The sequence below is a fragment of the Pelophylax lessonae genome (assembly GCF_965119305.1).
Source record: "Pelophylax lessonae genome assembly, chromosome: 1".
NCBI lineage: Eukaryota > Metazoa > Chordata > Amphibia > Anura > Ranidae > Pelophylax > Pelophylax lessonae.
In genome coordinates this window covers 576,028,464-576,055,864 of record NC_138768.1, presented here as the reverse complement: position 1 = coordinate 576,055,864, position 27,401 = coordinate 576,028,464, and the positions used below count along the sequence as shown (strand labels likewise).

General features: G+C 47.0%; 1 protein-coding gene across 2 annotated transcripts in view; it reads right to left on the bottom strand.

Moving 5' to 3' along the window:
- HERC3 (HECT and RLD domain containing E3 ubiquitin protein ligase 3) overlaps nucleotides 1–27,401 on the bottom strand; it is a 136,761-nt gene that overhangs the window by 45,746 nt on the left and 63,614 nt on the right. For both annotated transcript variants that reach the window (XR_014225897.1, XM_082272057.1), the window contains exons 6-10: nucleotides 26,525–26,616; nucleotides 26,313–26,443; nucleotides 13,699–13,859; nucleotides 12,977–13,053; nucleotides 42–166 (exon numbers count right to left, since the gene is read on the bottom strand). Coding sequence is in view for 1 of the 2 variants with exons in the window: in XM_082272057.1 (XP_082128183.1) it covers nucleotides 42–166; nucleotides 12,977–13,053; nucleotides 13,699–13,859; nucleotides 26,313–26,443; nucleotides 26,525–26,616 (586 nt within the window). In the remaining variant the exon portion in view is untranslated. The remainder of the gene's footprint in view (nucleotides 1–41; nucleotides 167–12,976; nucleotides 13,054–13,698; nucleotides 13,860–26,312; nucleotides 26,444–26,524; nucleotides 26,617–27,401) is intronic.

Below are 27,401 nucleotides of genomic sequence, written 5' to 3'. Positions count from 1 at the left end.
AAGCTAAACTTCAGATTTATAGTATTTTTACTCAAACATACTTCATGGTGTTGGAATGACTATTTTCTATGACTTTCTGCCTCCAATCTTCAATGGTTTCATCATTTATGCAGCTGGTGTAATTTGTGTTCTGGCAGAAGCGGAAGTCATCAGCAGGCTCAGGCTTCTAAAAGACAGGACAGAAAATCTAAAGATGTGAAGCTGTGCAGGTTAGATCCTAGTGACAATTAAGAGGGTTTCCACTTAAATAATAAGTAGAAAATCTATGGGACTGATTTTCCTCTCTGGGATTAAATCCCCACCAATCAGCTGAGAGAAGACACCATCACCCTGAGCAACGTGGCAGTTTCTGGTGTGATGCAGCCAACCTTCGGAAACCCACTTATAGGAAAATTAAGTACTTTCTCACTGTACTATATTGCACTGTGCATCCAATGCCATCTACACCTTAATCCTGCATTAGGACAACACTAGTGAACTTTTCTTCAACCTGCAATACTTTCTGTAGAAGGTTTTTTTTGCTGATTAATACATACCCAAACTCTGTGAAAATACCTCTCCCCTCACTTTTAAATGCATGATACATAATGTGGTTAACACTGCCAATAACTCCAACCAATTTTTTATTTTTTTTTTTCGTTTTGGATAAAATGGGAAGGAATCAACCTTTCTGTGAATACTTCACTTGGGTGGTACTGGACGCACAACTGTCACGCCCCCTAGACGCCGGCTCTTCCACACACGCGGGACGCCGCGGTTTTGCTTTTGTCTTTGATGTGCCTACATGCAAGTCAACCCATTGTAAGTGCAATTTAAATAAAATTTTTGTGTGTATTCAAAATGGGATTATGCTATGTGCTACTTATTTCCCCTTACACATTTATGATATTACGTCTGGAGTTCCATATCTCATACGGTGTAGTGGAATATACTTGGTTTTCCTGGTCCATGAAGGATGCGATCCACTTGAATTATATCTAAGCATGTGTGGCCGATCCATTAGTTTGGAGGCCTCAGCTTCTGGTAAGCTGCCACTTTGATAAATATATCACGGGTGTATTCCTGCCTTTTACCTTGGGACTCAAGTCTTCCGCTTTGACATCACCTTTCTGGGACTTTTTTTTGGATTCACACTTATCACTCAATGGACTTTTGTGTTTACCCAAAGTATTTAGTGTTATTCACTTAATACTCATTTTTTTCACATTTGTATGGGTTGCACCATATTTGATAGCGCTGCACTATTGTTTGCCTTATATTGTTTGATTAACTATTGATCAAGTGTTTCAGCTGCTTTCACCATTATCAATTTATATGTTCACTTATTTTTAGCGCAGGATCTTTTTGGATTAATATTTCACTTCTGTCTGTAACTTTACTAAGATCTTCCCTCACTTTCCATCCATGTGATACCATAAAAAGTGTAGTGGGTACCATTTTCTGGCTTTGCAATGACATAAACCACTACCCTGGTCTTCTTGCGACACAAGGGTAGCGGTTGTGACCGAAACAGTTGAGGAGATCCCACAACAATGACACACAGCATTTAAAACCTGACAGAGACCTAACCCTTTCTCGCCCTCTCCAAAACAAAATAAAAAACATTTTTAGAATTCTATTACTTATTTCAGCATCAAGTTAGTTCTGTCACTTTAAAATGGTAAAAACGGATAATTCCTACAAGAATTTAAGGTTCACTAAAGTAATATTTGTTAAAATGAGCTATACAGATGGGTTTTTATCAAAGTGAATGCTGAAAGATATACATTATGTGTATGTATGTACGTATGTACAGTGCCTTGAAAAAGTATTCATACACCTTGAAATTTTCCATTTTGTCATGTTACAACCAAAAACGTAAAATACATTTTATGTGACAGACCAATACAAAGTGGCACATAATTGTAAAGTGGAAGGAAAATGATAAATGATTTTCACATTTTTTTACAAATAAATATCTGAAAAGTGTTGCATGCATTTGTATTCAGGCCCCTTTACTCTGATACCCCTAACTAAAATCTAGGTGAACCAATTGCCTTCAGAAGTCACCTAATTAGTAAATAGAGTCCACCTGTGTGTAATTTACTCTCCTTATAAATACAGCTGTTCTGAGAAGTCCTCAGAGGTTTGTTACTTAGAGAACCTTCGTAAATAAACAGCATCTTTTAGCAATTTTAAAGCAAGGTTAGGTTATAAAAAATCCCAAGCTTTGAACATCGCACAGAGCACTGTTCAATCCATCATCTTAAAATGGAAAGAGTATGGCACAACAGAAAACCTACCAAGACATGGCCATCACCGAAATGGACAGGCCGGGCAAGGAGAGCATTAATCAGAGAAGCAGCCAAGAGGCCCATGGTAACAATGGAGGAGCTATGGATAGCCACAGCTCAGGTGGGAGAATCTGTCCACTGGACAAATATTATTTGTGCACTCCACAAATCTGGCCTTTGTGAAGAGTAGTAAGAAGAAAGCCATTGTTGAATGAAAGCCATAAGAAGTCTCGTTTGCAATTTTGCAAGAAACCATGTGCGGGACACAGGAAACCGGTGCTCAGGTCAAATTAAACTATAATTGAACTTTTTTACCGTGAAACATGGTTGTGGCAGCATTAGATTTTGGGGATACTTTTCTTCAGCAGGGACAGGGAAGCTGGTCAGAGTTGATGGGAAGATGGATGGAGCCAAATACAGTATCTCACAAAAGTGAATACTACCCTCATATTTTTGTAAATATTTTATTATATCTTTTCATGTGACAACACTGAAGAAATGACACTTTGCTACAATGTAAAGTAGTGAGTGTACAGCTTGTATAACAGTGTAAATATGCTGTCCCCCTTAAAATAACTCAACACACAGCCATTAATGTCTAAACCGCTGGCAATAAAAGTGAGTACACCCGAAGTGAAAATGTCCAAATTGGGCCCAATTAGCCATTTTCCCTTCCCCGTGTCATGTGATTCGTTAGTGTTACAAGGTCTCAGATGTGAATGGGGAACAGGTGTGTTAAATTTAGTGCTATCGCTCTCACTCTCTCTTACTAGTCACTGGAAGTTCAACATGGCACCTCATGGCAAAAGAACTCTGTGAGGATCTGAAAAAATGAATTGTTGCTCTACATAAAGATGGCCTAGGCTATAAGATTGCCAAGACCCTGAAACTAAGCTGCAGCATGGTGGCCAAGACCATACAGCAATTTAACAGGACAGGTTCCACTCAGAACAGGCCTCACCATGGTCGACCAAAGAAGTTGAGTGCACGCGCTCAGCGTCATATCCAGAGGTTGTCTTTGGGAAATAGACGTATGAGTGCTGCCAGCATTGCCTCAGAGGTTAAAGGGGTGGGGGGGGGGTTAGCCTGTCAGTGCTCAGACCATACACCGCACACTGCATTAAACTGGTCTGCATGGCTGTCGTCCCAGAACAAACCCTCTTCTAAAGATGATACACGGGGGCGTGGCTGAACTGCCGATGTGAGCAGACGTGTCTCGAGTCGGCTCCGCTATCCTGCCTGAAATAATCCTGTTAATCGGACCCTAGAGCCCGCTGACGGTACCTGGTCGACCCGCACCGCTGCTCCTTACATCCCGGTGGCTGTTTGGTGATCCTCACTGCCGCACTCCGCCATGACGAGGAGGAAAGACGACAGCACAGCCGCAGCCAGGCAAATCCAAGATGGCGCCGGCCCGCTCCCGCAGCGTGCAACTCGTGAGAAGCCTCCGCCGACTGCCATCGCTAAGCTGGGAAAGTTTGCCAGGGACCCTGCTAAGCACAAGCCAGCATCTCCTCCTCCGGCTCCCGCCCCGTCCTCCAGGAATCCTCCATCTCCGCCTGTGGCTGCGATGTCCCCACACGAGGCTGTCCAGGCCGGATCTCCTTCTGGGCACACAGTGAGTACTCGGCTGGAGGGTGCAGAGGGAGCAGCTCCGCTGGACAATATCCCCCAGGCCATCCCCACTATACAGGATGTCCTGACGGCTATACACACTTATGGGGCCTCACTATCTGAGTTGTCTGTGGAAGTTAAGAGCATGAAGGAGGGCCTGCTGCATATCAGGCAAGATATGCAAAAGATGAGAGAGCGGACCACAGCCTTGGAGGGTCGAGTGAGCGCTGTTGAGGATGATTTACCCCCCCTGATCCAAGATGTGCGCATGAACTCTTCTGGGGTCTCTGAAGCGATGAATAGGCTGGAGGACATGGAAAACCGGCTGCGTCGCAGTAATCTGCGCCTGGTGGGCATCCCTGAGAAAGCGGAGGGTAAAACTCCGGTGGAATTTATAGAGCAATGGTTACTAACTACTTTTGGGAAAGACAATCTCTCCCCGTTTTTCTCTGTGGAGCGGGCACATAGGGTGCCTTTCAGGGCCCCTCCACCAGGTGGCCCTGACAGACCATTCCTACTGAAGCTGTTTCATTATAGAGATAGAGATATCATTCTGAGACTTGCCCGGCAACAGCCTCGCATGGAGATTCAAGGTGCTAAAATCTCCATTTATCCTGATTTTTCTGCAGCTCTGCAGAAGCAGAGGGCGCGCTTTACCGAAGTTAAAAAACGTCTGCGCGCCATCCCCTTGGTATATTCCATGATGTATCCGGCCAAGCTACGTGTGGTGGCGAACGGGACTGTGCACTTCTTCGAGAGCCCCATATCTGCCACAAATTGGCTAGACCGCCAGGAGCCGCAGCTCAGAGCTGCGGCGGAGTGATCATCCTCAGGAGGAGCAAGGGTCTTTCTATGGTGTACGGGTCCACTTATTCTCCTGTTGAGAGCCACGGAGCCGTGCACTGGTCAGAGATTATGGTACAACTGCTGTCCCGCTTTCCTGAGCCCGTGGAAGGGAAGAACAGGGTCTCTATGTTTATGCAAGTTCGGGCCCTCTTCTACTACCCCTCTTCTACTTCCTGAGTATCGGATTTCTCCTGTGGACTCCTCCTCACTGTTTGCTTGTAGGCTTGTCCTACCATCTTACTGCATTGCCTGACTACCATGGCGACCATTGATGACTCTCTGCTATCCTGGAATGTGCGGGGACTGGGGGATGCGAGTAAACGCACTGCTGTAATGACCCTGTTGTCGCACCAGGGTCCTGCGCTGGTGTGTCTGCAGGAAACCCACCTTACTCCAGAATCCTCTAGCGGACTCCGCTCTAGGCGGTTTCCGACCCAGTTTCATTCCTATCACAGCCAATACTCTAGGGGTGTCTCAATTTTACTCTCCGCATCTATCAAATTTGAATTGCGGGACTCATTGGTGGACTCTCAGGGCAGATTTATTTTTTTGGTGGGAGTATGGAATGCATTTGAGTGTATTGTAGCTAATGTATATATACCGCCTCCCTTCTCCTTTGAGGTGCTAGAGTGCCTGTCTCGGTTTGTTGGGAAACACTCCCAGGTGCCGGTGCTAGTGTTGGGTGATTTTAATAACGTGCTGGACCCGACTTTGGATGTTTATAAGAAGTACTGCCCCGGGGGTTCCAGGAGACCCACTCCGTTTGCCCGATTTATGGGGGAGCTGGGCCTGGCGGATCTCTGGCGCAGTTTGCACCCGCTCGATGCTGGTTTCTCCTGTCACTCACTGTCACACTCATCCCTATCCCGTATTGATCTTGCCTTTGGCTCGGATCTTACCCATGCCCTTTCCCCGGTAGTTACCTATTTGGCCAGGGGATTGTCAGATCACTCCCCGCTTCAGCTCCGGCTCAGGTTTCCGGGGAGTAGATTGCCCACGCACTGGAAGTTGAATCCATTCTGGCTTTCATTGTTCCCAGACCATGCAGCTTTTACTACCCAACTGACGCACTTTTTTACTGAGAACAGGCACTCTGCAGCTCCGGGGATTGTATGGGACACTATGAAAGCATATTTACGTGGGCTGTGCATCAAAGAGGTATCGTCTATTAAATCTAATAGTAGGCGCTGGGAGAAAGAGGCGGGTGAGGCGGTGCTTCAAGCCGAGCGTGACTATTTGGCTTCCCCCACGGCGGCCTCGGAGGGCCGTTGGTTGGAGGCTCAACGATTCTATCGCTCTGTGCAACAGCAACAGGCGGACCACAAGCGCTTCTTCACCTCCCAGGCTTACTTCGAGGAGGGGGAGAAGACGGGTCACATGCTTGCCCTGATTTCTAGAGCACAACGCCCTCCATCCATAATACACAGGTTGGTTCTCTCTGCAAATCGGGAGGTCACGGACACTGCGGAAGTCTTGCAGGGATTTAGGTCATTTTTTGAGGATCTGTACTCCTCCAAGGTGTCCTATGACCCGGAGGACCTACAGGCCTTCCTTGGGGACCTTCAGCTACCAAAGGTATCTGCCCGAGATAGGGCAATGCTGGATTCTCCTATCCGGTTGGAGGAACTGCAGGAGGCTTTGGCTTCTTCCCCTAATTCTAAGGCCCCAGGGACGGATGGGATACCTTTGGAGATGTATAAAACTTTTGGAGGGGTCCTCTTGCCCGAGTTGCTTACTGTCCTACAGGCCTCTTATGAGACGGGGGAGCTCCCGCGCTCCATGTATGAGGCAGTGGTAGTTGTTCTCCTGAAGCCCGGGAAGGATCCGACTCGACCGGAATCGTATAGACCAATCTCTCTATTACCCACTGATTTGAAATTGCTGACTAAAGTGCTAGCCACTCGCTTGTCGAAAGTTATTGCCAAATTGGTGCATGGTGACCAATCCGGCTTTATACCGGGTCGGTCCACAGCTACCAATATACGTAGATTATATCTGAATATGCAGATTCCCCCGGATAACTGTGACCAGAGAGCTATACTATCACTTGACGCTGCTAAAGCATTTGATAGCGTGGAGTGGCAGTACCTGTGGGCGGCCCTGGAGGGCTTTGGCCTGGGACCCTCCTTTATCAAATGGATAAAAATCCTCTATGCTGCACCTACGGCGTGTCTCCGCGTCAATAATTCGCTTTCTCGATCGTTTCCGCTACGCAGGGGCACTAGGCAGGGGTGTCCATTGTCCCCCTTGCTGTTTGCCCTGGCGGTGGAACCCTTGGCAGCGGCGGTGAGGGCTGCCCCAGATGTTGTGGGCTTCCGACGGGGAGACCAGGAAGACAAAATTGCATTGTACGCTGACGACGCGCTTTTATTTTTGGGCGACGCTTCGGGCTCGCTGCTCGCTTTGATGCGCCTGATTCATAGATTCGGATCCTTCTCGGGTTTCCAGATAAATTGGGATAAATCTGTCTTGCTGCCGCTTGACCCCCTGGAGGTGGCATTGCCTCCGGTTGCGTCGCAGATTGGGGTGGTGACCCAGTTCCGCTATTTGGGAGTGGTGATCCACCCTGACCTGGGGCAGTATATTAAGCTCAATATTCTCCCCTTGTTGCATAGGTTTCGTGATAAGTTGACTTGCTGGATCAGGTTGCCTCTGTCAGTGGTTGGCAGATGTAATCTGGTCAAGATGATTTGGAATCCACAGCTTTTATATGTTTTGCATAATGCACCGATATGGGTCCCCCTGCATATTTTCAAGATGTTTAACACAGTTTACCGAGCACTCATTTGGCGGAAACAGTCCGCCAGGATTCGTCTGGAAACTTTGCAGGAGGCCAAGGATAGTGGTGGTTTGGCCGTTCCGAATCCCTTCTATTACTTTTTGTCATCCCAACTGCAACATGTGACGGGATGGCTGCTGGATGATGCGAGTGATCCTGTCAGACGGATCCTTGCGACTCGTCTGGCTGGTGGGACGCTTGTCGAGGCGCTGGAGTCGGGCACCCTGCGAGGTTCGCCTGGCTGTCCCACTCTCGCGCTTCTTGACAGGGTATGGCAGAGGGCTAAAACACATTTTTCCTATGCTGGATTCTCCGAGTACTCCCGTATCCTGAATAACGCTAACTACCCCCAGTTGGATAAATTGCGGACCTCTCTGAGATGGGGAGACTATGGCATCCGCTTCATTTACCAATTGTACAGGGGGGATGTGCTTAGGGATTTCCAGTCTCTCCGCACCGAATTTGGATTACCTAACTCCCTCTTCTTTCAATATTTGCAGCTGCGTCATGCCATTGACGCTCAGTCTAAGGTCTCCCCCTGGGGTTTGTGCCGGCCCGCTGTCCTCCTGAGTCTGGTTAACTCCACAAGCAAGAAAGGGCAGATTTCCTCACTATATACGGCCTTTATGGGACAGATATCGAGGGCTATGACATTTAAGTGCAGGGAATCCTGGGCTGAGGACGTGGGTTCCATATCCGCCGAGGAATGGACCGGCATCCTGGATAATGTACCCAGGGTCTCGCTGTCTTCCTCACAGAGATTCACCCAATTGTTTATACTACATCGCACCTACCGGACCCCGCAGCGCTTGCACAGTTGGCGGAGGAGGGATACTCCCCTCTGCCCTCGGTGCAAAGTTCACACGGGCGATCTGTTGCACATGCTGTGGCGCTGTCCGAAGTTGCTTTGCTATTGGCATGGGATAATACGCTCTATTAACGATGTTTGGAAATTGACGTTGTCTGTGGAACCCAAATTGTGTATCCTGGGATGGTTGGATGAGGAACTCTACCCCCCCGAGATACACGTTGCAATCCTCAGAGTACTTTTTACTGCTAGAAAGCTGATAGCCCGCAGATGGATCTCTGCTCAGGCTCCTACACATGAAGCCTGGGTTGAGGAGGTTAAGGTGCTCTTGAACAGGGAACATCTCACTTATAAACACAGAGGGAATGTCATGAAATTTGAGCGCATATGGGGCCCGTGGTTGGATGTCCCGGGTCTAGCCCCACTTCACCTGGTGTCCAATAGGATTATGGGTGGGGTTCGGCGACCTCCGACATAAGGTGGCTGCGACCCTGAGGGCTTCTCTCTGGGTCTACACCGAGGGGCTCCTCGAACTGTCTACCACATTTTCCTTGCGGCTGGTACTTGGGGGCTCCCCGTAACATACGTGCGTGGAGTAGCTCACCGGAATGTTAGTGTATTGTTTTGCGTTCTGTCAGTGACGAGGGGCGTCTTCTCCTAGAAGTCTGTGCTTTATATGAGACGCTTAAAGTATAAGATTGTCGATACTTCACTGCAATTTCTTACTTGATGATGTATTACTGTACTGTGATGCCCGTGGCGGCGGGTCCCCCGCTGCCGTATGACTATAGTCTATGCCACTCTAACTAGGCCTTTTGGGACTTGGAGACTTCCTCGTCTGTTTTTGTCTTGTAAGTTTGGTTTTGGTTTTGTATTGTTTGTGAAAAAGTTTTTTTTTCAATAAAAATTATCTGATTAAAAAAAAAAAGATGATACACAATAAAGCCCACAGTTTGCTGAAGACAAGCAAATTAAGGACATGGATTACTGGAACCATGTCCTGTGGTCTGTTGAGACCAAGATAAACTTATTTGGTTCAGATGGTGTCAAGCATGTGTGGCGGCAACCAGGTGAGGAGTACAAAGACAAGTGTGCCTACAGTCAAGCATGGTGGTGGGAGTGTCATTCTCTTGGGCAGCATGAGTGTTGCTGGCACTGGGGAGCTACAGTTCATTGAGGGAACCATTAATGTCAACATGTACTGTGACATACTGAAGCAGAGCATCATCCCCCCTCTTCGGAGACTGGACCACAGGGCAGTATTCCAACGTGACAATGACCACTGCCTTGCTAAAGAAGTTGAGGGTAAAGGTGATGGACTTGCCAAGCATGTCTCCAGATCTAAACCCTATTGAGCATCTGTGGGGCATCCTCAAAAACGGAAGGTGGAGGAGCGCAAGGTCTCTAACATCCACCAGCTCTGTGATGTCGTCATGGAGGAGTGAAAGAGGACTCCAGTGGCAACCTGTGAAGCTCTGGTGAACTCCATACCCAAGAGGGTTAAGGCAATGCTGGAAAATAATGGTGGCCTTACAAAATATTGACATTTTGGACCCAATTTGGACATTGTCACTTAGGGGTGTACTCACTTTTGTTGCCAGCAGACATTAATGGCTGTGTGTGGAGTTATTTTGAGGGGACAGCAAATTTACACCGTTATACAAGCTGTACACTACTACATTGTAGCAAAGTGTCATTTATTGAGTGTTTTCACATGAAAAGATATAATAAAATATTTACAAAAATGTGAGGGGTGTACTTACTTTTGTGAGATAGTGTACATGTCAATCTTAGAAGAAAACCTGTTCGAGACTGGGGTGGAGGTTCACCTTCCAGCAGAACAACGATCCTAAACATACAGTCAGAGCTACAATGGATTGGTTTAGCTCATAGCATATGAATGTTTTATAATGCCCCAGTCAAAATCCAGACCTAAATCCAACTGAAAATCTGTGGCAAGACTTGAAAATTGCTGTTTACAGATGCTCTCCATCCAATCTGACAGAGCTTAGCAAAGAAGAATGGGCAACAATGTCACTCTCTAGCTGTGCAAAGCTGGTAGAGACCTACCCAAAAATACTTGCAGCTGTAATTGCAGCAAAAGGTGGTTCTACAAAGTATTGACTTTGTATACAAATGCACGCCACACTGTTCAGATATTTGTAAAAAAAAAAAAAATGTGAAAACCATTTATCATTTTCCTTCCACTTCACAATTATGTGCCTCTTTGTGTTGGTCTATCACATAAAATACCAATAAAATACATTTACATTTTTGGTTGTAACATGAAAAAATGTGGAAAATGTCAAGGGTATGAATACTTTTTCAAGGCACTGTATGTAGGTATTTAAGTCTGCAATACTCTTCTCCCTTCCAGCAGCCCACTGTCGGTGAGTTCTACCGCCAGCACTGGCACGTTCTTTCCCAGCCTCTCTAGGGTGTTGAGTCTTCGACCATCTTGACTGGCTGGAGTGAGATGATGTAACTCATACATAGGCAGAGGAGTTCATTCATCCCGATATGCAGGCACCGTCCTGAGAATAGAACCTGATCTGCGCACGCACAGCTCAGTACTAAACCAAATTTTCGGATGGCTGCACACTCAAATAAAGAATCCGAAAATAGCCTTTATTATACACCACATATAAAAGCAACACAGATGTACAGACAGGGGATGGAAGAGGTTACACGTTTCACACTATAGCAGTGCTTTTTGATAACGCACTGCTATAGTGTGAAACGCGTTAACTTCTTCCCTCCCTTGTCTGTACATCTGTGTTGCTTTTATATGTGGTGAATAATAAAGGAAGCGATTTTCGGATTCTTAAGTCGAGTGTGCAGCCATCCGGATTTTTGTTTAGTACACTTCAGCTACAACTGGGCCTGCACATCAGACCTTACAGACCATACAGCTGGGTGCCAGTGTTCTGTCAGAATACCATACCCTATCAGAATTCCATACCTCCGTCATTTCCGGTTGCGGATCAGCTGTAGCCGCGTCACAAGTCCTACTGCGCATGCGCAGAATAGATAGGGCATTTTGATAACATCGTAAGGGGTAAGGCAAAAGACCTAGTGTTAATGTGCTGGAGCATGCGCACCAACGGGTCGGGCAGTGGGATCTCTGATAACAAACATCCATCCGATCTCCATGGCCCACACTGCGCTGACCCGACACAGCGTCGAACTGACACTGCACCGACCCGACAATCTGATCTCCATGCCCCACACTGCGCCGACCCGACAATGAGACAGTGGGTGTGCGCGTGTGGGTAGGGAATAGGATTGTCCCATTGTCAGCTCGGCGCAGTGTGTGCCATGGAGATCAGATGTATGTTTGTTATAAGAGATGCCGCTGCCCGATCCGTTGGTTCGCATGCGCCCGCTCATGCGCAGTAGGACTTTTGCCTCACCCCTTACGATGTTATCAAAATTCCCTTCCTATTCCGCGCATGCGCAGTAGGACGTGTGACGTGGCTACAGCTGGTGCATGACGAACCTGCACCGGAAATGACGTAGGTAGGGAAATCTGATGGGGGTAGGGAAATCTGATAGAACACCGGCTCACCTGGAGCAGCGGAAGCACGCATCAGTAACTCGGGAATTCGATGCACAGCTCAGTGTACATTTTAAAGAAAACTATGAACAAGCAGGTAAGATTATTTTATTGCAGAACAGACATTGCATATCTCTGCAACAAAGAGCCTGCCTGCTTTATAGTAGAATTATAGGCAAAACGTTCTTTTTTTTTTTACTTTTGGACAGAGTGGAGATAGATTAGAACGCCAACAGGTTTTTATTGCTATCTATGCTCCTGTTAAGACGATTCACCCTCTCTTTTTGTCCTGTTTATCATAGTCATCAAAAGTGAAAGTAAAAAAAAAAAAAAAATTTTGTGTTGTCCCCAGAAAAGTAATAGTAATTTTTCAATGGGGACACTAGTTCTAGTGACTTGAGGGTCCCCAATGAATTACCTGAATGTGCAGTGTTTTCCTTTCACTTCCTGTTTGGCTATAGGACAGGAAGTGAAGGTAAACCTCCCCAATGGGACGCAGATGCCAAAAATAAACTCACAGGGGTTATAACCCTCCCTTACTCTATCCAATATGATAGAAAAAATGTTTTGCCTATAGTTCTAGTTTTTTTTTTATTTTAGACTTTAGTTCTATTTTCAAGTGTTTAAAACACTAAGTTTTGGACAAAATATGGATGGAAAACCACCAATCAGGAATAATTGCTGTCTGTGTTCTTGCAAGGGAGATTCACTCTCTATTTCCTGAGACATGAAGTGAGGGGGAATACAACATTTTATCGTCCTCACCAAAACAGGTAGGTGAGGATAAATCTTCCAAATATCTGGTTTAAGAGGGGAACCTTTTAGAGATTTCTTTTCACTCCCCGTTGTGTCTCCAGGACAGGAAATGAAGGGAAATCTCACCAATAGGACAAAGACAGCAAATTATAGTCATGGGGGGTGAACACCTTAGCTATTCCATCCAAAACGAAAAAAAGAACAACAAAAATGTGTGCTATAATCAGCACTGCCACAATGACGTCACTTCTCTTTATAGGACTTTATTAAACTAGGCTTAGTAGCTGTTACAGATAAGGAAGACATGATTAGAATAACCATAAAGTTAGTTTCCTATGACTCACCTCTGGCTTCGAGCAGAGTACAAATGTTTTGTCCCAGCCACAGAAAATGTGCTTGATAATATTGAATGAAGATGGATCTGTGAAAATGATGCAACACTTATGGAAGACTTGCAAGAATAATTACTAAAAGCATGCAAATGTAGTGTAAAACATTGCATGACGTCTTGGAAACAAGATGTCATTTCTAAATTAATCTTTCAGAAACTTAGTAAATATTTGAAGGTACAGGGAACATGGGTTCAACCAAAAGACTAAGGCGCAGTGAAAAAACAAGCTCTTTCCCCTCTAGAGGCCCAGTCCCTCAGGTCATACTAACAATCCTTGTTATGGTCCACAACAGTTATTATGCAGGGTTTTTTTTAGAATGGTAACAGTTTGAATACCAAAGATGTTCAGTTCAAGTCAGCTCAGGGGAAAAAAACTTGACCACTTGCTTCAAAAGACCATTGAGCTTACTGTCCATCAAGAGTAAGCGGTTTTCATTCAAGGGTCTTCAAACTATGGCCCTCCAGTTGTTAAGGAACTACAATTTCCATCATGCCTAGTCATGGCTGTGAACCAGAGTTTTACAATGCCTCATGGGATGTGTAGTTCCACAACAGCTGGAGGGCCATAGTTTGAGGATCCCTGGTTTACATGAAAGTGGGAAACCCTTTTAATTACTGCCACTCCTTTTTTCCCTTATTGATCCAATCTTCCAAAATGAAGCCATTACTACTTACCAATCGTGGGTGGAATTCTAATGCAGGGAGTGGTCCACTTTCCTTTAACAGTAGTGGGGCAGATGACATTATTTGTGTGTCCGGTGCCAAGCTGGCCGTGATCTCCACATCCAAATGCATAGAGGAGTCCAGAAGAAGGCACATAGGCAATAGTGTGCTGTCTGCAAGAATAAAAATATATTATTATACACACATATATTGTAAATTATATAAAAATCACATTTTTGCTCATTTACATAGAATATGTTAATCCTGAAGATCTATTAACCCCTTTACCCTAAGACATATGTGCGGCGGCATGTAAGTGGGCTTTAACGCTCACATGTCACACATAGGCGTCACTTGGCAGCAGATTTTTTGTGCTGTGAGTTCACTGTGCGCTCTCAGCACATAGACTAGCAATGATAGCAATTTATAAATACCTCAATGGTGATCTCAGCATAGAAAAAAAGCTATTCAGTTAAAAGGATTGTATGAGGACTCGAGGGCATACAATGCGATTAGAGGAGAAGCGTTTTAACCTCAGGCAACGCAGGGGGTTCTTTACTGTTAGGGCTACAGGATTGTGGAATTGTCTACCACAAGAGGTGGTTTCTGCGGGAAGTATGGTGGCTTTCAAAAGACTCTTGGACGTACATCTCAATGATCAGAACCTTCAGGGGTATGAGAGATGATTACGGCCACACACACCTACACAGGTTGAAATGGATGGACTGTTGTCTTTATTCAACCTCAACTACTATGTATGACCAAGCTGTGAAAGACCGCTCTTGGTCCCCACTAATGCTCGGGAGACGGTGGGACTGACTTCCGAATAAGTGACCACAGTGACTGCCAATCACAGTGGTCACGTGATCAGTCATGCTTTTCCACCCCACCCCCCCCCCCCCGAAATTCTGAACTTTTTAAAGGAAGGCTGGGGTGGACGGGAAAGGGTTGATGTAAACAGTACAGACTCCCTAAAGGATTGAATGGAGATTGTGGTGTTCATACAAGGACCATCATTGAGGACAACACACATCCAAGATTGCGCTGGATCGGGCACAGGGGAGTATAAGATTGGCAGGGGTGTTGGGGAAAGGAGGGGAGTTAGAACAATGAAATTGTGAATACACTTTAAAGCAAAATCATGCTTTGCCCCATAAAGGATAAGCAGCACATATTAACCTTTATTTCACTTTCTCACTGTGCTATTCAGATGCCAACAGTTAAAATACCAAGTACTTCCAGGTAAGGCAGAGCATGTGACTCGGTGCGTATTTATTGGCCCAGCACTGTCTCATGTGTCAACCCTGTGTAAGCTCCAAATGAATATCCAAGTTTGGCTTACATAGCTTCTTCCTTAGTCTGGGAGGCTGAATCTATCGGTAGTTGAGAGAAAGTATTTGCTGCAGAGGAGAGCATTAAAGTGAACCTGTTGTTTTAACATTTATGACCAAAACATAGGTTCATTTAAATACCTTCATATTTAGGGACAATTCTATTGAACATTTTAAAATTTCTAATGTTAATTTAAAAATTAAACTAGTGAATAGTCTTTCAAATGCTTTGTGTACTACACCACAATTTTTTGCATAAAAAGGTAAAAAAAAAAAAAAAAAAAAAAAAAAAAAAGGTACAGTTAGCATATGAATTTTTTTTTTTTTTTTTTAAGTGTGTAAGTCTTTTTTTTTTTGGCTGCTCTCTCTGGCAGGAATGTTCCAATCATAAAATGTGTATTTTATTTGTACATTCAGCCATCTGATTGGAGTTCAGTTATGAAGGCAAAGTCTTTCTAAATCCTTTTTTTTTCCATCTAAATTGACCACAAAGTATAATCAATTTAAAAGCATCACAACCCTTTCTGTGGAAATTCCCCTCTTCTCGGTTCCCTCACAGGCACTGCTGGCTATGGGGGCAGGATCGCTCCTGAGCCACTGTTCTATGTGTCCATTCACACTTGGAGCGTGGCTGGGTTCCACCCCCACTCTCTCCTCTTGTGATTGTCCCAACCAATGAGGAGGAGAACCGGGAGAGCTGCTGCTCTGGTGCGCATCACTGGATCAAGATGGGGCTCAGGTAAGTATTAGGGGGGCTAAAAGGGGAGGCTGCACACAGAATGTTTTTTACCTTCATGCATTCTAAAAAAACCTTGAGCCTTTACATCCACTTTAAAGCCTGTCTTCCAATTCAAGAAGGTTGATAGTTTCTTCTGGTTATAGTTACTGAGATATTTGAGAAGATATTTCTCCACTAGTGCCCAGGACAGCAGTGAGCCCCAGAAGAGGACCAAGCCCTGACACTAGCATAAAAATAGATATCAGGATGCAACTGAGGTTTAATTGATATTAATTTGTTTGCACTAGGCAGCACAGGAATTTAATACCATGAAACAGTTAACCGCTCCAAAATTACCGGAGAATATACAGACTTACAGATAATCAGATAAAAGTTTATATTGCATTAACTGTATCATCTTAAAAGAATGCCATTGTTCTCAGCCTTGAGAAGTGTCTATGAACAGGAGATGCCAGGAGCTATCCACATGCCAACAGCTATATATAATTTTCCTCAGAAATCTCATGTACTGTCTTTAGAAAGAGCGTCAGTCTTAAGCCAGCCATAGATGGATTGAAATTCACACAGTTTCAGTAGGGACAAATTTCAATCCATGTGTGGGCAGCCTGGTGATAAAGAAGTCCATCTACCAACCGACTTCTGTACAACCACCCTGTTGGGTTTTTTTCCCCAATCGATCAGGGCCACCGGCTATAGCAAGCAGCACTGAACGGCGTATTCTGATGGTGGGGAAGTTTCCCCACTGTCAGAATAAAAAAGCAAAATGGGAGTGATTCCCTTATCCATATTAAGTGTGTATGGGAAAATATCAGGGTTTTTTTTCGTTCAACCCGCTGGTTGAAAAAAAAAAAGAAGACGACTAATGTAGGAGCTGCCATAGATGGGTAGAAATTCAAACAAAAATTCTTCGGAAAAGAATATTCTACGAAAGTTCGTTAGTTTTTCTAAGTGGGTGAATTAGACAGTCAATTTCAACCACAGTGATGAGAAAATTCGAAGGAGCAGAATGGAAAATGTTCTCAAACAAATTTCCAACTACGTATGTGGTTTTTGCTTATAAAGTCCATTCATTGCAAAATCAAATATTAAAAGCAAACTAAATCTTTTGAACAAATGTACTGAGGTTTTCATACCAATTTTCTTAAGACTTTCCCTAAGAATTTTTACCTTAATGAAGAGAATGAATTAAGGTAAAAAAAAAAAAAAAACGGAATTTTTGTAAAATCTTACCTGTAAAATTCCTTTCTCTGAGTCCTCCGACAGTCGCCGCCTCTTCATATTCGTCACTGATGGGGTTATTGACCTTTGCTCCGTAGGAGTAGCTAGGCAACAGAATATATTAATATCAAAGCTTTTAGCATATCCCACCCCCAGGGGGTGGTCCCCTCAGTCAATACCTCCCTGCTTCCTGCATTTCCAACTCAGTTTCAGTAGCATAGCAGTAGAGTACATAAACCAAACCTCAAAAGAGGGGCGGGGGTGGCGACTGTCGGAGGACTCAGAGAAAGGAATTTTACAGGTAAGATTTTACAAAAATTCCGTTTTCTCTTACGTCCTCCGACAGTCGCCGCCTCTTCATATTCGTCACTAATGGGGACGTCCCATAGCAGTGTAGACATGAGGGGTGGGAAAAAAGCAGCCGCGCCTAAGGCAACGCAGTACCCACATTAGAGAAAGGAACCTTACCAAAGTAAGAGAACCAACTGGGCAACAGGAAAAACGTGCTCAACAGGAGCAACAACCCAGGAAAGAACAAGTAACCTAGGGGTAAAAACACCCCAACAGCCAAGGGCCCAAACAAGGGACCCTAAGGCACTGCCGCACTAAGAACTTTACGGCCAAAGGAAGCATCTGCCGATGCCTGAACATCCACTTTGTAAAATTTTGAGAAGGTGTGAACGGACGACCAAGTCGCCGCCTTACACACCTGGGCCACAGAAGCCTGATGACGATAGGCCCAAGATGTACTCAGAGACCTGGTAGAGTGCGCCTTCACAGGAAAAGGAGGAACCTTCCCCTTCAAAGCATAGGCTTGCACAATCGTCTGTCTGATCCATTTGGCGATGGTCGCAGCCGACGCCGCCATGCCCTTCCGAGGTCCCTCAGGAAGGACAAAGAGAATCCGACTTGCGAAAGGATTTAGTCGATGACCGGTAAACCCTGATCACCCTAACAACATCCAAGGAATGCAAAGCCACCTCCTTCGGATGCTTAGGCTTCGCGCAAAGCGAAGGCAAGACAATGTCCTCATTGAGGTGAAATTCCGAGATCCTCTTCGGAAGAAAAGACGGGTTAGGTCGCAAGACCACCTTATCCAAGTGAATCACCAAATACGGAGACTTGCAGGACAAGGCCATCAACTCCGACACCCTGCGAGCCGAAGTGATCGCCACCAAGAAGGCAACCTTCTTGGACAACAGAGACAACGAGATCTCCCTGATATTTTCAAAAGGAGCATGTTGCAACACGGACAGAACGAGGTTCAAATCCCATGGAGGCAAAGGCTCCCTCCTAGGAGGGACCAAATGTCGCACCCCTTTAACAAAAGGTGCTAACCAAAGAGTTAGACGCCACAGGGCGTTGAAAGAGAACGGCCAGCGCAGAAATCTGACCCTTAATCGTGGCCAACGCCAAACGCTGGTCCACGCCCGTTTGAAGGAAAGCCAACACTCTCTACACCGAGTATGAGCGAGGGGAATACCCCCTGGACTCACACCAGGCAAAGTAAGCCTTCCAAGTATGGTAGTAAATCTTCCCCGAAGAGGCCTTCCTAGCCTTGATCAAAGTGGGAATGACCTCAGGGGAAAGACCCCTATCCTTCAGGACCTGGCTTTCAACAGCCAGGCCGTTAAAGCCAGCGACTGTAAAGCAGGATGGAATATCGGTCCTTGAGACAGGAGATCTTCTCGGAGCGGCAGACGCCACGGAGCGTCGACCGCCAGATTCACGAAGTCTGCGTACCAAGACCGGCGAGGCCAGTCCGGTGCCACCAGAATCACCGTGTGCGGTTCCGAGGCCAACCTGCGAAGGAGCCTGGACAGCAGCTGAATCGGTGGAAAGGCATACATCAGGCGATACTGATGCCAGGGCGCCACTAACGCGTCCGAGGCGTCTGCCCGAGGATCGCGCGTCCTTGCCACGAACCTTTCCACCTTGTTGTTTAGACGAGACGCGAACATGTCCACATCTGGGGACCCCCACTTCGCGCACAACATCTGGAAGACATCCGGGTGAAGGGACCATTCTCCCTGGTCCAGGGTCTGGCGGCTCAGATAATCCGCCTGCCAGTTCTCCACCCCCGGAATGTGCACTGCAGATATCGCCGGGACGTGCGTCTCGGCCCAAGACAGAATGTCGGCTACTTTCCGCGCCGCTCGGGCACTCCTGGTGCCCCCTTGGTGGTTGATGTAGGCCACCGCTGTGGCATTGTCCGTCTGCACCCGAACTGGACGGCCCTGAAGCCTGTCCGTCCAACGTAGAAGACAGAGATTTATCGCTCGCAATTCCAGAATATTGATTGGAAGGGAGGATTCCTCCTCCGACCAAGTTCCCTGGGCGGACAGAACGCCCAGAACACCACCCCAGCCCGACAGGCTGGCATCCGTGGTGATCACCGTCCACGACAAAGGACGAAAGGACTTGCCCCCCGACACCGCCGGGGACTGGAGCCACCACAAAAGACCCCTGCGGGTGAGACGGCTCAACGACAGCCGCAGATCCAGAGATTGCGGACGCCCGTCCCACTTGGCCAGGACCTCCGCCTGAAGCTCCCGTGTGTGAAACTGGGCGAAGGGAATCGCCTCGAAGGCCGAAAACCATCAACCCCAGACACCTCATACATGTCCGGAGGGACGAGCACTGATTGTCCCTGAGGGATCTGACTTCGCACTGAAGCGTCCGAAGCTTGTCTTCCGGCAGGAAGACCTTCGCTTGAACAGAATCCAGAATCATCCCCAGGTAGGGAAGACGAACGGACGGACACAACGTTGACTTCGGAAAATTTATCGTCCAACCGAATTCCTGCAGAGTCTGCATCGTGATGGACAGGTCGGCCACCAGGCCCTGACTGGTCGCGGACCAAATCAGAATATCGTCCAGATACCCCAGGACAGAAATGCCCTGGGCCCTCAATAAGGCCAGAACCGGCGCAAGCACCTTGATGAAAACCCGCGGAGCCGAAGCGAGACCAAAGGGCAACGCCACAAATTGATAATGATCCTCCGCAATGGCAAATCGAAGGTACCTCTGGTGACCCTCAAAAATGGGGATGTGAAGGTATGCATCCTTCAAGTCGATGGAGGCCATGAATTCCCCCGGAACCAGGGCAGCCACCACTGATCGCAGTGATTCCATGCGGAACTTGCGAACCCACACAAAGCGGTTCAGAGCTTTTAAGTCCAGAATCGGACGTACCTTGCCCTCCTTTCTGGGCACAGTGAACAGATTGGAATAGAACCCCCGAAATCTGTCCCGATGAGGCACCGGAACCACCACTCCCTGGGCCCGCAGGTCCCGCACCGCCAGGTGCAGATCCCGCAAGCGCTCCGGAGTCAGCTGAAGGTTTGAGGGGAAAAATCTGCCCGCCGGCCGAGAAAGAAACTTGATCTTGTATCCAGATCGAACGATTTCCTGAACCCATCTGTCCCGAATGCGGTCCAGCCAGGGTTGAAGAAAACCGAGCAAACGTCCCCCCACCCCTGAACCGGGTGAGGGCGTCCCTTCAGGCCGCATTGTTATGGGCAGCGGCCCCGGACTGGCCGGACTTCTGCTTACCCGTCCACGGCTTCTTCTGGGAGCCTTGGCCCTTGAAGGGCTTGCCCTTATAGTGCGGCCGAAAGGCACGAAAGGACCCCCGAGATGGGCCTAAACGAGGCCTTCTTCTTACCACGAACAAACTTATTCTTGTGAGATTGGGGCAAGAGAGAGTGTTCTTACCTCCAGAAATACCCTTTATCAGAGTATCCAAAGATTCGCCAAAAAGGCGAGATCCCACGTAGGGCAAATTAGCTAAAGTCTTGCGGGAAGATTGGTCAACAGACCAACATTTCAGCCATATCAGGCGACGGTTCAAGACCGCCACACTAGAAAGACGCGCAGCCAAAGGGACCATATCTAAGTCCGCATCACACAAATACATGACACCCTGATGAATCTGATCCACCATAGCCAAAGTTGTCGGCGGGGCAGAGTCAGCCACCAGAGTGCGCCTGAGCACCTGCGTCCAATCCGCAATAGCCTGGGCTGCCATAATGGAAGCAAAAATAGGCTTCAGCATAGAGCCAGCAACAGTATAAGAATGACGGGCCAGAGATTCCAATCTCCTGTCCGTCGGGTCCCGGAACACCGGGGTATCCTCAGCAGGGATCGCAGTTGATTTATTCAAAATCGCCACCGCGTGATCCACCTGAGGCGGCACACACCAACGCTCATCAGTAGCTGGTGTAAAGGGATAACGGAGCTTAAACCTACTCGGCACAGCAAAAGGCTTTTTTAAATTGCGCCATTGTTCATCAACCGCGCGCTGAAATTCCGTAGAGCAAGGAAAAACCTGCAATGGTTTGCGTTTCCTTTGCGTCCCATAAGAGGACATCAAAACAGGAGGACATTGTTCATCCTGCAAATGCAGCGTTTGCTTGATAGAAGCAACCAACTCATCCATGAGTGCAAGCTCTTCAGACGAGCCAGGGGGAGAATTATCAACCCCTTCCACCTCAGCCTCCCCGTCAGACCCCACGAGGTCTAGGGATGAGTGAGACCCTGAAAAGGGCACTCCAGCCATAGCAGCCCCATCGTCCTCTGAATCAGAGGAAATAAACACTCTGGGCAGTTTTGTGGATCGATCAGCCACCAGCATCTGCACTTGAGCAGCTAAGTTTGCCACAATAGTGGCCAGATCAGCCCCCTTCGGGGGAAGCAGCAGCCCCTTGGCCCCCCACCAAGGTGGGAGGAAACTTGCAATCCTGAGAATCCATGCCCCAGCAAGATAAGTAAGAAAGGGGTACTGCACCTTTAAGATCGCGGAGAGCGTAGCCCACCGCACCCACTGAATACACCGACCCCCACAGGGACAAGAAACTAGGCAAGAAATACAGGAAAAAAGGGAAGATAAAAACCTGGAGAGCACACAGGCTGCTGCCACCGATCGCTGTCCCAGAGCAAAAGGAAGTGATGCAAGACTGACCGCCCCTATGAAGCCTATGCAAGGCTACACAAACATGGCCGCTCGGCTGAGGATTCCTTGGGCAAATAGAAAATGGCGCCGACATGTGGCCTGATCGATCGCCGCCAAAATGGCGGCGTTTGGCGCCAAAACGCCGTGCATTACCACACAGGACCGGTCACCATGATTTTGCCTCAAAAAATGGTGGGTCGCCGCAGCGATCGCCGCACAGCATGCCTAAAATCTGACTGCTTCATGCTTACACCCAGCAGAGCGGGAGAGCCCCCCCCCCCCTTCACAGCCCACACACAGGCAGCAAGTCCACACAGGAACTGACAGGGAGCACAGCAGCCACACTGACATGCAGGGTCACACAGTCCCAGACTGACACCCAAATAGACAGGTCCCCACATAGAGTTAAACTTACCAGTCCGGATGGCGTGGGGAGCCTGCTCCAGTGACCAACCCGCTGCACTGAGGACAGGGAGTGTCGCAAGCATGACGCAGTGGAACTGCGGTGCGAAACCGCAATGGCGTCCAGTGAGGTAGCCACCTCACCGATAGCATCCCTGCAGCGAACAGGGATGGGTCGTTCAATGTGCCAGGGCAAAACCTAAGCTGAACGCTCGATGGCAGGCTGGGAAGCCCCTGGCCCTGAGCCCTGGGATCCAGGGTGGCCAGACTGAGACCCAGCTCCGCACGATCATCTTCATCAGAAGAAGCTAACTAACGCTGAAAATAAACAGCTAAGTAAAAGAAAGAGAGAAAAACTCCAAATAAAATCAAAAAGAGAAAAGAAGCTGAGACTAAGAGCCCCAGCACAGGAACAGCCCAACCTACTCCTGAGCTAGGCATTAGAAACTGAGTTGGAAATGCAGGAAGCAGGGAGGTATTGACTGAGGGGACCCCCCCCTGGGGGTGGGATATGCTAAAAGCTTTGATATTAATATATTCTGTTGCCTAGCTACTCCTACGGAGCAAAGGTCAATAACCCCATTAGTGACGAATATGAAGAGGCGGCGACTGTCGGAGGACGTAAGAGAAAACCTGTTAGCCTTTACTACCACTTTAATAAGAAGTTACGTTTTTTTTTTTTTTTTTACTTTTCTCTTCGGGACTGCATCTGGTGGCAGGTGACCGTAGCAAGTGACAGGCTCAGGGCTCCCACTGATTCTGCATTATGGTGAGTTGAACTATTTTGTTTTATATTACAATGTAATAATATAAATAATGCACTTCAATCAACCTGACACAAAATCAACAATGGTGTCGTGATAATTGAAGTGCTAACCCCAGCCATTGCCCCGACAAATTGATCATGAAAAACCGCATCGACACCCCCAGTGCATAATTTTCTTCCACGCAGCCGGTCCCTGGTGCCAAACAAGTTGGGGACCGGTGCTGTGGAAGATGAAAATCACTGTAGTAGACTACTAGTAGTCTCTGCATTGAAAGGGGGCATGCTGTGGTCTCTCTGCATTGAAAGGGGGCACGCTGTGGTCTCTCTGCATTGAAAGGGGGCATGCTGTGGTCTCTCTGCATTGAAAGGGGGCACGCTGTGGTCTCTCTGCATTGAAAGGGGGCACGCTGCGGTCTCTCTGCATTGAAAGGGGGCACGCTGCGGTCTCTCTGCATTGAAAGGGGGCACGCTGTGGTCCCTCTGCATTGAAAGGGGGCACGCTGTGGTCTCTCTGCATTGAAAGGGGGCACGCTGTGGTCTCTCTGCATTGAAAGGGGGCATGCTGTGGTCTCTCTGCATTGAAAGGGGGCACGCTGTGGTCTCTCTGCATTGAAAGGGGGCACGCTGCGGTCTCTCTGCATTGAAAGGGGGCACGCTGCGGTCTCTCTGCATTGAAAGGGGGCACGCTGTGGTCCCTCTGCATTGAAAGGGGGCACGCTGTGGTCTCTCTGCATTGAAAGGGGGCACGCTGTGGTCTCTCTGCATTGAAAGGGGGCATGCTGTGGTCAAATATAACAGGCTAATTTTTAAGTTGATTACTTTGTACGGCCCCCGTATGATGTTACAAAAATCCAAATGGCCCTTGGCAGAAAAAAGGTTCCCCACCCCTGCCCTAGACAAACACAAGCTGTAGATGCAGAATAGCATGCTTGTTATACTCACTGTGTAATTTAAGTGATTAATCCTCTGCATTGTGTAAAATGTCTGTGTGATCCTGTATACATAGATCCCCCCCCCCCCTTCAGCAGGTTCACTCCGGACAAGTCCAGATAAGCACAGTAGGTGTAGTTTAGATGCACATGCTCAGTTTGGTCTCTGCTGCTCAGAGAACACTTCCTGGTTTTACCTGAGCTATTCAGGTCACATGGTATTAAACATCACACATTTGGGCATGTACACAGATCCTAATTAACAGCCAAGTCCCTCCCTCCTCCTCCATGGCCAGTAACTAAAAAAAAAAAAAAAAAAAAAAAAAAAAAAAACCACACACCACAGTGCGTGGGAGGTGAATCCTTTATTCATTAATGCCCCGCCTCCCATAAAAGTATGAGGACACAGGCTGTAGTGGATTTCAAAAGGCAGTGATTCCCATAAAAGGAGATAAAACCCCTGTACTATACATGTTTTTGCAGTGGTTTTTTTTTTTTTTTTACTTCTCAACAGCATCAGTTACAGCCTGCAGACGCGCATACTAGAAGTCATATATTTCTAAACTTTTAAAAATAAATGTTTTTCCCAATTTCTAAATTCATAACCAATACAGATCATTCCAAAAATGTATTCGGTTTTCTTTTTTTCCATATTTGTGATCATCCTTTCTCTTTCTGTCCTTTCCTTTTTTCTCTCTCTCTCTCTCCCCTGTCATCCTTATACCGCCTGGCAACTAACACCCCACCCCCTGTTACCCTCATCTTCAATACACCTGACAACCCACTGATACCTCACTAACACCCCACCCCCTGTCATCCTCATCTTCATCTCACACCTGGCAACCCACTGATACCTCACTAACACCCCCCTCCTGTCATCCTCCTCACACCTGGCACCCCACTGCAACCTTGCTAAAACCCCAACCACTGTCATCCTCATGTTCATCACACCTGGAACCCCACTCCAACCTTGGTAACACCCCACCCCCTGTCATCCTCATCACACTTGGCAACTCACTGATACATTGCTAAATCCCCACCCCCTGCCATCCTCATCTTCATGACACCTGACATCACACTGTAACCTTACTAACACCCCACCCAGTCATCCTCATCACACCTGGCAACCCACTGATACCTTACTAACACCCCACCCCCTGTCATCCTCAATACACCGGACAACCCACTGATACCTCACTAACACCTCAACCACTGTTATCCTCATGTTCATCACACTTGGCACCCCACTGCAACCTTGCTAACACCCCACCCCCCTTTTATCCTCATCACACCTAGCACCCCACTGCAACCTTGCTAACACCCTCCCCTGTCATCCTAATCACACCTGGCACCCCACTGCAGCCTTGCTAAAACCCCAACCACCGTCATCCTCTTCACACCTGGCACCCCACTGCAACCTTGCTAACAACCTACTCCCTGTCCTCTTCATCACACCTGGCACCCCACTGCAACCTTCCTAATACACTACCCTTTGTCATCCTCATCCCCCCTATAACCCACTGGCAGCTTCCAAACACCTGCATTGAGAAAGCAGCTTATTTCAATGTTGAGAGGACAAGGGTCTCTTCCCCACAAATGTGTGGTGGTGGGTAACGTGTTCTGTGGACGGGGGCATATTGAAATATGGAACACTATGTTAACAATAAAGATGCCACCCCAGGTGAATGATTATGTGTTACAAAACCCACAACAGTAAAATCAGTCTGTATATGCAGTAAAGCATGCTCGTTATACCTGCATTGTGTAAAAAGGCTGTTTGATCCTGTCTCCTCTGATCATCTCCTTCTTCCACAGATTTAAAAAAACCCTAATGTTTACATAGTCTATAGAGTCAGGCTGCTCAGTTTGCTGTGTATTGCTAGAGTTTTTTTTTCCTTGGGAGGGTGCATGTGATCAGCACTGGGCCAATCAGCACTGTCCAGACATGTTCAGACAGAGAATTTAAGGGTCTTAATGCATGATAGAAAAATTGTGGGAGAAATGTTAACTCCTCCTACAAGCTACCAGCACTCACTGATATAGGTCACGCTCTAACTGCTAACTACAGCTGATTAAAAAAAAAAAGGTATTTATCAGTTTATATTTACAAAAATAATTGCACTGCCATGTTCTGTGTACAGTAGGAGACCAGATATAGTGAATGCAGGATCTTGGTTTATTAACACTTTAAGATGATGCGGTATGTGTGCGGTTCATACGCGTTATACGCTAGTAATCTTTAGGCAAGCCATGATTTAAGACAACAATTTTTGCTTTGTTAGCTCACCTGCCACATGCAATCTGAGATACTTCGCTGCCCATCAGTTCCAGTACACGCCTGGGATTGATCTCATTATGAAGAGAGTCATGCCCAAGCTGTCCACAGCCTCCAGCTCCAAAAGTAAAAAGCCCACCAGTCTGCAAGAAGGCAACGACACAAGTTTACTGTAGAACAGCTTGTACAGAAACAAGATAAGAACAGAAGGTGTTATCCATTACCTTTGTTAGGACAGCTGTATGCTCTTCCCCACAGCTGATGTACACAATTTTTTGGGTGCGCAAAGGCTTTACATGGCATGGTGATTCACGTACTGCAAAGAGAATACAAGTTACTTGAGACATGTTGAAAAAAATGGATTTTTGACTTACCGTAAAATCCATTTCTCTGAAGTTCATTGACAGACGCAGTTCCATATTCTTCTTAACCACTGGGTTATGCTGCCACCTACAGGAGTAGGACACTAGGCAGGAAAAAAATTTACCACGCCAATGGGGCAGTCCCTGAAGGCATACACCCACTCACTCTGTTAAAGGATTCAGTTTTGTTGCAAACAGTGTCAAAAGTAAAAAAACCCCATCCCACAGGGGCAGGTGCTGCGTCTGTCAATTAACTTCAGAGAAAAGGATAGGTCAAAATCCAGTTTTCTTTATTGTTTTATTGACAGACACAGCTCCATATACTTCTTAATCATTGGGATGTCCCAAAGCAGTATTTGCATGAGGGGTGGGAAAACAACACAGAAAAAGAATGTAATTCCCCAAAGGCTAAACTTAGCCAACTAGGTAACATGAAGCTCTACCAAGAACAACAGGAGCTCAACTAGAAACAACATACACAAAGAGAAAAAATTGCTCTTTTAAAAATGAGCAGCCTGCAAAACCTTGCGGCCAAAAGAAGCATCCGAGGATGCCAACACATCTACTTTGTGCACACGTTCACTAAATTCTACAGACGACCAAGTTGCCGCCTTGCAAACCTGTATTACTGAGGCCTGATGGCAAAAGGCCCAAGAGGCACTCAGTGCCCTAGCAGAATGCGCCTTCATAGGGAAAGGTGGAACCTGACCCTTAAATGAATACTCCTGTACCACTGTCT